Source organism: Oryx dammah, unplaced genomic scaffold (assembly GCF_014754425.2).
Source record: "Oryx dammah isolate SB20612 unplaced genomic scaffold, SCBI_Odam_1.1 HiC_scaffold_21, whole genome shotgun sequence".
Taxonomy (NCBI): Eukaryota; Metazoa; Chordata; class Mammalia; order Artiodactyla; family Bovidae; genus Oryx; species Oryx dammah.
The window spans coordinates 51,594,611-51,608,884 of record NW_024070205.1 but is presented as its reverse complement, the minus strand read 5'-3'; the positions used below and the strand labels follow the sequence as shown (position 1 = coordinate 51,608,884).

The window sequence follows — 14,274 nt, the reverse complement described above, 5'->3', positions numbered from 1 at the left end:
TGCTGTGCACCAATTCTCTAGTTGTGGGGTGTGGCTCCAGAACACATGGGCTCAGTAACTGTGGCTTAGTTGCTCCAAGGCATGTAGGATCTTAGTTCCACAACCAAGGATTGAACCTTTGTTTCCTGCATTGCAAGGTGGATTCTTAACCACTGGACCACCAGGGAATTCCCTCCTGTTACATTTTAATTCATCCTAGTTTCTCTCCTAGGACTGTTACCTCAATTCCAATTTTGATGGGACCCTCCACCTACCCTTCCATCTTAAAGGTCAATGTCTTATCTGTGTCCAGTCATCGGACTGAGGCCCATCAGCCAGAAGTGGGCCTGAAACCCCAAACCCCCCAGCTTCAAGTGTGTGTTTGCACTGACTTGGAGAGGACAAAAGAAACAAAAGCTGGAGGCTGGGGGAAGATAGGAAAGACTCCTGCAAGGAAGGTGACTTGGTCAGTATGGCAGCATTGCCCCAACTTCCTTCCAAGCCTTCTGGGGTCCCACTGCCCCCGAAGTTGCAGACTGTAAGAAGGAGAGGTTATGGAATTTCTCCCCACCAGGAAAAGAAAGTTGGTAAAACATGAGAGTTGGGCTGCTGAGATTTTCACTGGCCTGGCTGGGGGGTGGCAGGGTCCTCTGGAGCTGTCACATTTAGTTCAAATTTCTGCTGAGATCTTGGACTCTGTGGATATGGAGTCATGGTTCCACACTTCCTCCATAACCAGGAGGGTACTTGGATCCAGCTTTCTGCATGGGACCAGTTTACCAGTCTGTGTACAGAGAGAAGCTCTGCAATGCTCACCTATTACCTTCGAGATGATATTTTCTCTTTGCCTCTTGATTCTGTAGAAGGGTCACAGTCCCTCTTACCTTGGTCAGTCCCAAGTGTTTATTCAATAACTGTTGAGATTCCTGCATCTGCCAGAACTGGGCTCAGTGTTCACTGGGATACCTTGGGGAGCAAGACAGACGGCCAGCCTTCTTTGAGTTTATAATCCAGTCTAGAGCAGGGGTTCTCAAAGTGTGGTCCATGGACCGTGAGCAGCAGCACTGCTTGGTAATTAGTTAGAAATATAGATTCTCTGGCCATACTGCAGATCCCTTGAATTGTTCAACAAGCTCCTCAGATGATCCAACACATACTGAAGTTGAATCACTGACCCGCAGTGTGGGTTCTCCACTTTATTGAAGGCAATTTCTCCCCCAGGGAGCATGTAGCAGTATCTGGAGACATGTAATGTCATCCCACACTGGGGAGGAGGTGGTATTACTGGCTAGAGGCCAGGGACGCTGTTACAATGCACAGGCCTACTAACTAAGAATTATCTGGTCCAAAATGTCTGTTGTGCCAAGGCTGAGAAACCTTGCCCTAGGCCAGTTACAATAGATGGCGGGAGTACAGTGGTCCTTTTCTCCCTTTTTTCTTTTCCCAGATGTGTTGCTCCCTGGGCACATGGCTTTGGGTGAGTTATGGCCACCCCTGGACTTAGTTTCCCCAGCTATGACGTGAAGGGGCTGGGCTCAGGTTGCTGAGTTCCTCTTCAGCTTGGCTGTTCAGTGGCTCCACTAGCGACTGGCCGGCCCAGGGAAGTTGGACTGGGGCAGCCCTTCTCCTCCCCTGCAGGTGGGGGTTGGGGGGTGGGGTGGGAAGCTGGGTCACTGCCTGGAGCCATCCCCTCCCCCAGTCTAGGCTGGGACAGCCAGAGTGCAGCTGGCCTTGGATTTCCCGGTGAACAGTGCTTCTCCCCCTCGTGAGCGATGTTTCTTCCACCGGCCCCACCCCAAGAGAGTCCGCACTGGGGAGCAGAGCCATCAGCTGGCTCCACGCCATCGCCTGCTTTGTACAAGGAGCTGGGCAGGCAGAGTGGCGCCGTCTCTCCTGAGCCTCAGACTTCCACTTTCCTCACATTCTAAATAAAGCAGCAGCCCTGACTGGGGAGATCCGGAGGTCTGAGGGCAGCCTCAGCACTCCGAGTCCCTCCACGCCCCTGGCAGTGAGCGTCTGTCTAGGCTTTCACGCACTGGCCTGGGAGCGTGGGGGCAGAGTTAAACCTAAGGATGGAGGGGCTGAACTCTGATTGGTCGGACTCATAGGCCCCGCCTCTTCTCGGAGTTCGCGGACCAACCACCTCCTTCCTTATGGACCCGCTGCTCCAGTGCGCGAGGAAGGGGAAGGTCTTGTTTATTATTATTTAATTTGGGGGGAAAAAAATATTCTGACCTGAGAGAAGCCTCCCGTGCAGTCGTGGCTCGCCTGTGCTCTGACTGGGACCGAAAGGGCAGGTATGAAGGCTTGAGGCTGGAAACAGATGCTGAGAGGAAATAAGACGGGGTGGGTAGGTCGGGCTGGCAGGAGCAAGGTACCCAGCGACAGACCGGGAATGGATGCTTTGACGACAGGTTCTGATCCTCGAAAGTGCGATGTGATTTGCGGCAAGCGCCTTGCCTGCCCTGGTTCTTACCTTAAATGATAAAGAAAGTTCAGTGAATTTGGTTCTTTAGTGGGTGGATTTGCATGGGCCATGGTTTATCACATCCCTTGAAAACCCACCAGCAGACAGTCAATGCCCGTTACACTGGGCTAACCTAGAGCGCCTTGCTTCATGTGCGTTTAATACCTGCTAATAAATAAAGGGTAGTTAATAGGTGGCAAATTAACACGCTGCAGTAAAACTTGCTTTGTAATCTGAGATCAATAGCACTAAAGCACCGTCCTTGAACCAAGAACGAATACTCTTATCTTAATTAAGGTGCAAGAGAAAGGGCTTTCAGCTTTCTCCTTGAATCTGTCACTTTGCCCTGGGCTCTGCCAGCATGGCCCATCATGGTGCCCCTTGTCCAGGTCCCCAGAGTTTAGATGCAGTGCCTGAATACTGATCATTTCAACACTCTAGCTCATGCTTCTGTTTGTTGTCGAAGTCCAGGGGAGATAACTCTCTGCACACATATCAGATCTGCTAGGTGGGTAGTACCCAGCAATTGTAAAAAGGCGGTGGAGGGTGAAGGTGGCACCTGCAGTCTCCTAACATGGAGCTGGGTGCAGTATTTCACAACTCTGTTTCCCTAGCTGCTTCCCAAGGAGCTGCTCAAAGGGTGAGAACTCAGAGTTCACATGGACAAGTGAAAGCCTTGGGATAATTCCACACAGAAAAGGGAAAGTAGGGCATTTATAACCCAGCGGAAAGTGACAAGCGTGCTCTTGACCTCTGTGCTGAAGTCAGATAAGGAAGATGATGTGTTTCATTCACTTGGGAGATTAAAGTTAACCCTTCTTGTTCATCATGATTGCAGCTCCCATCCTGCAACATCTTATTTGCATCCACTGTATATGTTGATTGCACACATATTGGCAAAATGCCTTTCTGTGCCAGACATTATGCTGGGCACTGTGGTCAGGGCAGGGACTAGGATAGACACAGTTCTTGTCTTCCTAGCTCCAGACTTTTAGATTGTGACCCACCTGGCGGGTGAACCACATCTGTCTCTTCCTGCTGCCAAGGGCAGCTCTGCTCTCTGCCTTCCGTCTTTTCCCACATGCTCCCCAGCACCTCACAGTCCCTGCCTTCGAATACCACAAAGACTAGCAGCTGGCTGTTCTCAAAGGGGAGGGGTTTCCCTGGCAGAGACAGAGCATCTCTTTGTGGAAAGTGGGAGAAGCCTGTGCATGTTTTCTTGGAAGAGCAAACCGCAGGGCCTTGGCAAGCCCGCAGCAGTGGATAGAGGGCACACTGGGGTGGGTTTGCTAGCGGCATCCTCCCTGTGCCCCAGGTTTCCAGGGAGCAGTTGGGCTGGGCCTGGGAGGTGGCTCTGCAAAGGTCTCTGGCCTGAGGATGGCGCACATATTCACACACATTTCTCTGTGAACCTTCAGGGGAAGGGGGGTTACTTCCTTGGAAATGTGCAAAACAAATAGCTAGATAATAATGCCAAGCCATTGTCGGCCTGATACTGGTTTGCAGGAACTAAGCTCTTCTTTCTTACCCTTTTGCGAAAAAAGTAGGGGAGTCAGACAAATGATTAAATGAGTTTATGTGAAATGTAATAAGCAAGTCTGTAGACAGAAGGTAGATTAGTGGCTGCTTAGGGCCAGGGTGGTGTGGGGGACAAGTGCCGGTAATAGTTAAAGGGTACAGGGTTCCTTTTTGTAGTGATGAAAAATTTCTAGAATTGTGAATATGGTTGTATGTATCTGTGAATATTCTGAAAACACTGGATTACATGGTATGTGAATTAAATCTCAATAAAACTGTTGACAACCAGCTGAGATATATGGCCACATTTGGGCCACCGAACACTCCCCCCAACCCCGGATGCACTTAACCTCCCAGCTCTTCAGACCTCCCCCGTTGCCCTGTATGTACACCCTGAGGAGAGGCCCCTCTCAGGGAGAGACAGCAAAGGGCAAGCATGACTCTATCTTCTCTCCTGAGCCTGCCATTCAGAGACGTCCCTGCTACTCCTGTGGGGGAGGGATGTCACAACAGTGGAGAGAAGCTTCTCAGAAGTGTTTGGAGGAAGAGACCCCCTCAGAGAACCGTGAGGCCTCAGATATGCAGAACCCACCACCCAAGGCTATGCAGAAGCCAACCCAGCTTCATCTTTTCTAAATCTGATTAATGAATTCCATAGCTTGGTAGGATTATGGTGATTTTTGTGGCTTTCTCTATTGTTTTCCAATTTTTCCGTACTATGCTTAAGTTGGACTTCCCTGGTGGCTCACCAGTAAAGAATCCGCCCGCCAGTCCAAGAGATATAGGTTTGATCCCTGAGTTAGGAAGATCCCCTGGAGAAGGAAAAAGCAACCCTCTCCAGTATTCTTGTCTGGAAAATCCCATGGACAGAGGGGCCTGGTGGGCTGCAGTCCATGGGGTGGCAGGAATTGGACAGGACTTAGCAACTAAACAACAAATGCTGATGTTATTTTTCATGTCAAAAGTACACAAAATCGAGGGTTGAGTGGGAAAGAAATCAGGATTCTGGCGTTTCCAGCCAGAGGTCAAGGGCCATCTGGCAGACTCTATTGTTGATGGGCTGTTGCTTTTGCAGGAGTCATGTGGCTGGAAATACTCCTCGCCTCAGTGCTGGGCTTTGTCATCTACTGGTTCGTTTCCAAGGACAAGGAGGAGACTTTGCCCCTTGAAGATGGATGGTGGGGGCCTGGGGTGAGGCCCACAGCTGAGGAGGATAAGAGCATCCGCCCATTCAAGGTGGAAACATCAGATGAGGAGATCAACGTAAGGCACCTCTTTCCAGGCGGCTGAGCAGAGGGGAGGGCGGGGAGGCCCCATCTGGGGTTGGGCCTCAGGCTGGGCCTGGCACCAAGGAGGGTCTTCCGAAGTGATCCCTCTAGGGCTGCTTTCTGCCTGCTTTTCTCCCACTGGACTCACCTACTCTGCCCACACATCCCTTCTGCTCCTTCCCCCTCCTCTGTCTCCATGTTCCTGGTTCCCAAGGCCCAGTAGTGCCCGCGCGAGGAAAGAACTGCCTGCTGAATCCAGCTACCTACATTAAGGGTCACAGAGAGCAGCTGTTTCTGCCTCCTCTGTGCCCCACCTGAAACCCTGGGGATGAGCTTGAAGGCAGAAGTGAGGCCCTTCTTGGAGCCTGGGTGGAGATCACGAGTGAAACCAAGGCTGTGGTGACATAAAAAGCTGCAGCGCAGAGAGCCTGGCCCGGGGCCAGCTGCTGCCAGGCACCTGCTGTGCGTTTAGCCCCTGGTGATCACGTGCAGTGACTGCGGTCATGTAAAGTGAAGCTCAGAGAGCCAAAGCCGTTGATGCACAGTGACTGAGATAATAAGCTGGCAGATTTAGACTCAGATCTTTTTAATGCCAAAGCCTGGGCCCCGTCCTTCGCACACGGCTGGAATCACGAGGGATAGGTGTGACCCTGGAGTAGGCTAAGCTGAGAGCCAGGCTTGAGCAGGACCGGGAGGGTGGGTGGAACCTGGGACATCCCTACCCATCGTTTCTTTCATTCTGTGGGTATGGGAGCACCTTCTGTGTGCAGACCTAGTGCCAAGTACTTGGAAGAAGAGAGAGAGCCTGCTCTCAAAGAGCTTCTCGTCTCCCCCTGCAATGCCGGAGACCCGGGTTTGATCCCTGGGAAGACCCCCTGGAGAAGGAAATGGCAACCCACTCCAGTACTCTTGCCTGGAGAAGTCCATGGACAGAGGAGCCTGGCGGGCTACAGTCCGTGGGGTCGCAAAGAGTCAGACACGACTGAGTGACTAACACACTTACTCACATAGTGTATCACTTAACACTGGTATCAGAGTCGGCAAATCTATTCTGCTGCCTTCTTTTTTTTTAATTTAATTTTGATTTTACGTTGGAGTATAGTTGATTTACAATGCTGTATTAGTTTCAGATGTACAACAAAGTGAACCAATTATAAATATTACGTATATCCATTCTTTTTCAGATTGGAACCCACCTGCAATGTGGGAGACCTGGGTTTGATGCCTGGGTTGGGAAGATTCCCCTGGAGAATGGAAAGGTTACCCACTCCAGTATTTTGGCCTAGGAAATTCCATTGACTGTATAGCCCATGGGGTTTCAAAGAGTCAGACACAACTGAGCGATTTTCACTTTCCCATACAGGTTATTACAGAGTATTGAGTAGAGTTCCCTGTGCTGTAGTGTAGGTCCTTGTTGGTTATCTATTTTATGTATAATAGTTTGCCACCTGCTTTTAGTACAGCTCCCATGCTAAGAATAGTTCTTACACTCTTAAATGGTTGGAAAAAATCAAAAGAAGAATAATACTTTGTAACATGAAAATTACCTGGCATTCAAATTTCAGTGCCCATAAGTAAAGTTTTATTGGAAAACAGTCACTCCCATTTGTCCATGTACCATCTATGACTTCTTCCATCCTACAAGAACGGAGTAGGTTAGCTGCAGCTCAGAAAACCTAAGCTACTTATGATCTAGCCCTTTTGAAAAAAGTTGGCCAAAACAAAAACAAAAACAAAAAAGTTGGCCACCCCCTGCCGTCTATGTGCTGTGTGCTTAGTCGCTCAGTTGTGTCCAACTCTTTGTGACTCCATGGACTGTAGCTGACCAGGCTCCTCTGTCCACAGGATTTTCCAGGCAATAATACTGGAGTGGGTTGCTATTTCTTCCTCCAGGAGATCTTCCCAACCCAGGGATCTCCTGTGTCTCCTGCATTAGCAGGCAGATTCTTTACCACTGAGCTACCTAGGAAGCCCCCCTTGCTGTATATAAGCCTCGATAAATTAAAAACACATTTTGTTCATACATTTAAAAACAAAAATGAGAAGTAACCTGAAGTTGAAAGTGAAAAACGTATGTTTGGGGAACAGCCACCATTGGGAAGCCAGGAACTTTCTTCTGGGATAAACCTGACGACCCAAAGCACATGTCTGCAGGCCAGGAGCCTCCTCATCCCGTCTGGTGAAATTTTGCTTTGCCTTTGCTGTAGCATGGGGTCTAGTGGCTGCAGGGTTTTCTCTGTCTTCTGAAAACAAACTTTCTCTTGTGCTCTGCCCCACTCACCTTCTCTCCTTGGGGTCTCACATTCTCTTCAGGACTTACATCAGAGGATTGACAGGGTCCGTTTAACTCCATCTTTGGAGGACAGTCGTTTCCACTATGGTTTCAACTCCAACTATTTGAAGAAAATCATCTCCTACTGGAGGAATGAATTTGACTGGAGGAAGCAGGTGGAGATTCTCAACAAATACCCTCACTTCAAAACTAAGATTGAAGGTATGTTTCCAAAACACCAGCTGGAGAGGGATGTGTATGACAGAAACGACCTTCATAGACACTTAAATAACACTGGGACTTAAATAAAGCCGGGAGACCCAGAATTCGATTATTGGTCAGTGAGATGTATTTGGAAGGTATAAACCCACTCAGATGCAAAAATAATGCAAAATCCCAACAAATCCAATGGTCTTTTGAGCTAAATGGGAAAACATATAAATAAATTAAAAACCAAAGAATTGCACCATCCAGTTAAATGATGGAACAATCTTTGAGAGGATGGGAGATGAGACCTAGATCTGGGCATGGCCTCAGTCAACTCAGCCTCTCCTTGAGGCTTTGGAGTCCATGATACTGTGACTGTTTAAGGGTGCTCAAGCTGTCAGTCAAGGTTCGAATAAAAACTGTCCTGTCTCTGTAGCTTTAGACCTCCTGTCCCAACAGTATCATAGGTTGTCACCCAACTTCACCTGGAAGGAACGCTATCTTCAAAATATTTTTGGAAAGGTGAAAGTGAAAATGAAGTCACTCAGTCGTGTCTGATTCTTTGTGACCCCGTGGACTGTAGCCCACCAGGTTCCTCTGTCCATGGAATTCTCCAGGCAAGAATACTAGAGTGGGTTGCCATTTCCTTCTCCAGGGGATCTTCCCGACCCAGGGATTGAACCCAGGTCTCCCGCATTGCAGGCAGACACTTTAACCTCTGAGCCACCAGGGAAGCCCAACCTAAGTTAATTTGGGATAATAGTTTCCACAGTGAAAAAGTATTTTTTTAGCCCAACACAGATTTAGAATCAGATATAGAAATGTTTAAGAAAATCAAACTCATGCTGTTAATTTGTACAAATTTATCTATTTGTTTTTAATTATAGTAAAATATTCCCCTGGAGTGGGAAATGGCAACCCACTCTGGTATTCTTGCCTGGAAAATCCCATGGACAGAGGAGCCTGGCGGGCTACTGCCCATAGGGTCACAAAGAGCCAGACTCGACTGAGCACACCCACGTAGTAAAATACACATAACATAAAGTTGACCGTTGAAAGCATTAAGTGTACCTTGCTACCTGTAATGTCACAGTGGATTAAGTACTTTTATATTGTTATCCAGCCAGCACCTCCCTCTATCTTCAGAACTTTTTTTATTTTGCAAAAACTGAAACTCTGTCATTCAACTCTAACTCCTGTTTCTCTCTCTCTCCTTAGCTTCTGGAAACTGCCATTCTGCTTTCTGTCTCTGTAAACTTAAATATGAATTCTGAATCTAAGGACCTTGCATGAGTAGAATCATGTGACCTGTGTCCTTTTGACTGGCTTATTGCACTTAGCATGATGTCCTCAAGGTTCATCCATGTTGTAGCACGTGTCAGAATTTCCTAAGGCTGAATAATGGTACATTTTGAATAAGGGCACACATTGTCATCCGTCAATGGACACTTCGGTTGCTTCTGCTTTTTAGCTATTGTGAAAAATATTGCTGTGATTATGAATGTACAAATATCTGCTTATGTTCCTGTTTTCTGTTCTTTGGGTATATACCCAGAAGTGAAGTTGCTGAGTCAACTAGTAATTCTATGCTTAATTTTAGAGGGAACTATAATACTGTTTTCCATAGCAGTTGTACCATCTAAGTTTATCTTTAAAAAAAATATTCAGAAAAGTTGAATTTACCTTCCCAAGGCTGAAAGTGTCAAAATTGCCCAGGTTCCTAATTTTCCACTCAAGGAATATGTATAAATGGAAAATTCTAACTGCTCACATATTGTATGCATGTGTGTGTCAGTGTGTCTCTTTTCCTGACTCTCTGGCCTGAAATTCGCCCAAGAGGACCTCCCTTCTCACTCTCTCTGCTGCCATCCTCCTCCCTCACGTTTAGGCCTTTTCAGGGTCCTTTCTGCTCCCGCACTGACCCCTGTGCTCCCAGCTGCTCACGGCTGGATCTGTGACCTCTCCTTGACGTTCTCTCCTCACCCCCACTAGCCTCCTTATTCGGCCTTCTTGTCCCCGCCACTTCCCCGTTCTGTGATGAGCTTCTGGCTCCAGGCCATGTCCTGGACGTCCTGCTACAGATCGGTCTCTGTTCTCAGAGAGTCTGAGACATGCAGGGGTTTCGGGGACTTCCCAGGTGGCACTAGTGGTAAAGAATCCACCTGTCAGTGCAGGAGGCATAAGAGATGTGGGTTTGATCCCTGGGTCAGGAAGATCCCCTGGAGGAGGGCATGGCAACCCACTCCAGTATTCTTGCCTGGAGAATCTCATGGCCACAGAAGCCTGGCCGGCTGCAGCCTGTAGACTAAAGCGACTCGAGTGCGCGCGCACACACACACGCACGCTCACACACACACACACGCAGGTGCAAGCGGAGGCCTCCAGGGAGCCACCACCTCCCAGCGGGGGCAGGGGTCACAGGGAAGTGGAGGTTCAGGGCTGGAACCCAGCTCTCCGGTGTCCCAGGCTGTCTCCTCCTCCTTCACCCGTGGCCACTATTTCAGCACTGGCCCTCGGCTGTGACCAACTGCTCCCCACTGCCCTCTCCCCTCACCAAGCCCGTGGCTGCCCTCTGAGCCCAGTTTGTCTCCTCAATTCTGACCCGGCAGCCTGGGCACAGAGATCCTACAGGCACTACAGATCCATAGGGCGACCAGGAGAGCATTTTCACCCCAAAGGGAAGGAGGACCCGCCGGGCAAATTTTAACTTTTTTTTTTAGTTTTTAAAATTTCAATATTTAAAATTCAAAAAGTACAGAAGGAGACAGAGTCTCCCTCTCGTCCCCCCGCCAGGGACAGCATCTGCTTCTGTTAAATAACATGCTTCCAGGGATCGCCTGTGTATACACTGCTATACAGAATGGATGTATATGTGTGTTTTTTCTAATTTTAAACTCAGATGATAATGCAATAGAATTTGAATCAAAAATAATCTCACACGATGCTGTGTGTTCCAAAGGAGTTAACATTAACTACTAAAATCAACTTTAGGAGTAAATTTAGCAGCAGAGAAGGACACCCAGGATATATTGTTAAGTGGGAAAAAAAAAATCAGGTTCCAAAATAGAATGTATGTAGGGTTCTATTTTTGTTGAAGGCAAGTTATGTTGTCTGTTTTTAAAAACGTATGAAACTGTCACAGCCGAGGAGGAGCCTAAGGAGACTTGACAGCTAAATGTAACGTGGTGTCCTGGATAGGATCCTGGAATAGAAAAAGGATACTGGGTAAAAACTAAGGAAATCTGAGTAATATTCCATTGTATGTGTGTATGTACCAGTATTATTCAGTCTTTAAAAGGAAAGAAATCTCATAAGATGTGGTGACATGGACGAACCTTGAGGATATTACGATAAGTGAAATAAGCCAATCACAGAAGGGGCAAAGGTTGCACAATTCCGCTTATATGAGATATCTAAAATTGTTGCGCTCATAGAAGCAGAGAGTAGGATGGTGGCTGCCAAGGGCTGGGAGGTGGGGAACTATAGAATTACTAATTACCGGGTATAAAGTTTCAGTTATCCAAGACGAGTAAATTCTAAGTGTGGCGAAGAAAATGGCAACTCATGGACAGAGGAACCTGGCGGGCCACAGTCCATGGGGTCTCAAAAGTGTTGGACACAACTCAGTGACTGGATACACACCCGCAACACACACGCGAATTCTAAGGAGCCACTGAATAACACTGTACCTATAGATAGCAACACCGTACACTGTGCAACACACTTAAAACTCTGTGGGAAAAAAGGCAAAAAAAACCCTTTGTGAAGACAATAGGTCTTGTGTTAAATGTTCCTACCACCACTTAAAACTTTAAAAAAAAACAAAAAACTAAGGAAATCTGAATACATAAAGTATGAATTTTTAGTTATTAATGTATCAGTGCTGGCTCACGCATTATAGTAAATGTACATCCTAACACGAGATGTTAACAGTAGGGGAGACTAAATATGGGTATATGGGAACTTCCAGTACTAGCTCCACTATTTTTCTATACATCTAAAATTGTCCCCAAATTAAAAAATTATTTTAAAATGTTGGACGGGTAACACAGTGTTCTCTTCAGATCATGAGATTACACGTGATTCCCCACCCCCGGCTTTTGATTTATCTTTGTTTTCTGTTTCCTACAGAAAGCACGAATTATTTGTATAGTGAATAAACCACAGACCTTGCTGTCAATGCCAGCCCTCATGGTGGAGGTGTGACAGCCTCCCTGGCTGTGTTTGCTATGAACACCCACTTGCTTGGGAAGAGAGACAGTTCTCAAAGGGACTCCGGGGGCGCCTGGAATCCATTCACCCATCTTTGGCCAGGGTGCTGTTTCAATGCCCAGCACTCTACCTTAAAATAATTTTCTCCACTTTAAAAAAAAGTTATGCGTATGTCCATTGTAGAAAAATTTTTAAAGTTTATACAACTACAAAAAAGACTGTAATTTGCTTGAAATTCTATTGCTCAGAAAGGACTACTTTTTACATTTTTGTAGTTTATCTTTTCAGACTTTAAAATTCCTATACACACCATATAAATATATGCATACATGTAACTATTTACAGAAATTGGGTCATACCATGGATCTGGCTTCATAGTTTGCTTTTACCACTTAGCAACATATACAGGACTGATTTCCATATTCAATGCACATGGACACTCTCATTTTAGATGACTCTACTGTGTTACAGTGACTCTACTGTATTACAGTGTACTGTGTGATCATAGCTCAGGCAAGTCTGACTCTCTGCAACCCCATGGACTGTGGCCCACCAGGCTCCTCTGTCCATGGGATTTTTCCAGGCAAGAGTAGTGGAGTGAGGTGCCATTTCCTCCTCCAGGGGATCTTCCCAACCTGTGTCTCTTGCATCTCCTGTGTTGGCAGGCAGATTCTTTACCACTAGCATCACCTGAGAAGTCCCTTACAGTGTACTGTTAAACTATAATTTGTTTCATTCTCTGCTGCTGCTGCTGCTGCTGCTAAGTCACTTCAGTCATGTCCAACTCTGTGCGACCCCATAGATGGCAGCTCACCAGGGTCCCCCGTCCCTGGGATTCTCCAGGCAAAAATACTGGAGTGGGTTGCCATTTCCTTCTCCAATGCATGAAGGTGAAAAATGAAAGTGAAATTGCTCAGTCGTGTCCGACTCTTAACGACCTGCAGCCTATCAGGCTCCTCCATCCATGGGATTTTCCAGGCAAGAGTACTGGAGTGGGGTGCTATTGCCTTCTCTGGTTTCATTCTCTACTGCTGGGTATATAGGGCTACCTGCCCCCTCCACAATTTGTAAATTATTAAACAATGAATACGTTGAGTGTTGCCACGAGCAGCAGTTTGAGAGCAGCCTGGCCCAGCCTCACAGACAGCTCACGTTCTCATCTGCAGGGGCACAGCAGTCCGTCACTTGCAGGTGGCTGGGAGTAAGCCCCCTGGGGGGTCTGGAGCTCAGTGTAAGCGCTCAACCAGTGCCGCTGGTGGTGACTGTGGTTCCGCTCAGGCGGGCGCAAAGCTTGACTGGCTGCCCCGAGAGCTGCGACGGCAGCCTCCCCCACCACAGGGCCCTCTGCCCCAGCCCTGGCTGTGTTCTGACCCCCCAGGGCTGGACATCCACTTCATCCATGTGAAGCCCCCCAACCTCCCCTCCGGCCAAACCCCAAAGCCCTTGCTGATGGTGCACGGCTGGCCTGGCTCCTTCTACGAGTTTTATAAGATCATCCCGCTCCTGACTGATCCCAAGAACCACGGCCTGAGTGATGAGCATGTTTTTGAAGTCATCTGTCCATCCATTCCTGGCTACGGCTTCTCCGAGGCATCCTCCAAGAAGGGTATGGGGCTGCTGTGGGCCGGGCACCTGCCCCAGGGTGGGGAGCCAGCTTCCTTCAGAGCCTGAGGGAGCTGGGGGGAGGGGAGGGTCTGAGCCCTGAGGAAAGAGAAGCAATGGGGATGATTTGATTGCCAAAGGGCCAGTGTGTCTTCTCAGGATTTGAGGGGCGTGGTGGGTCAGGGACCGGGCAGAGTCATGACTGTCCAGAGTGGGCTCAGGGCCTGGATTCTCGTGTCCTTGGGAGCTGCCCATTTGGGGCAGGTCCACCTCTGGACTCTGTGTTATTCCGGGCCAGCAAGGCTGACTAAGCACTGCACACAGTGTGGACCCATGGACCTTCAGCAGGGCTGGCCTCACTGTCTCCTGCACCCAGGCTAGCACCAGGAGCACTGCCTCTGGGCATTGGGCACCCCACCCTTGGGCCCCAGGATTCCTTCTCACCCACTCTGAGCTGCTCTCCCCTCAGCCTAGGGCAGGGTGGGCGGGGAGGGGGGCGGTGGTGAGAAATCGCAAAGGTCTCTGGCAGGACCAAAGGTGTGACCTCCCATGATTCTTCTCTCCCCTTAACAACCAGGCTTCAACTCAGTGGCCACTGCCAGGATCTTTTATAAGCTGATGCTGCGGTTGGGCTTCCAGAAATTCTATATTCAAGGCGGGGACTGGGGAGCCCTGATCTGCACCAACATGGCCCAGCTGGTGCCCAGGTGAGGGTGGCTGTCAGGCGTTGTGTGTATGTGTGCAGGTGT

General features: G+C 48.4%; 1 protein-coding gene across 3 annotated transcripts in view; it reads left to right on the top strand.

Annotated features, from left to right (window-relative positions):
• EPHX1 (epoxide hydrolase 1) overlaps nt 1-14,274 on the top strand; it is a 37,814-nt gene that overhangs the window by 15,159 nt on the left and 8,381 nt on the right. For 2 of the 3 annotated variants that reach the window (XM_040263668.1, XM_040263670.1), the window contains exons 2-5: nt 5,040-5,227; nt 7,546-7,726; nt 13,302-13,529; nt 14,103-14,232. In XM_040263668.1, coding sequence (XP_040119602.1) covers nt 5,045-5,227; nt 7,546-7,726; nt 13,302-13,529; nt 14,103-14,232 — 722 coding nt within the window. In that variant the 5' untranslated portion in view covers nt 5,040-5,044. Of the gene's footprint in view, nt 1-1,886; nt 2,277-5,039; nt 5,228-7,545; nt 7,727-13,301; nt 13,530-14,102; nt 14,233-14,274 lie in introns of those variants that run through there. The other variant, XM_040263669.1, reaches the window with a different exon arrangement.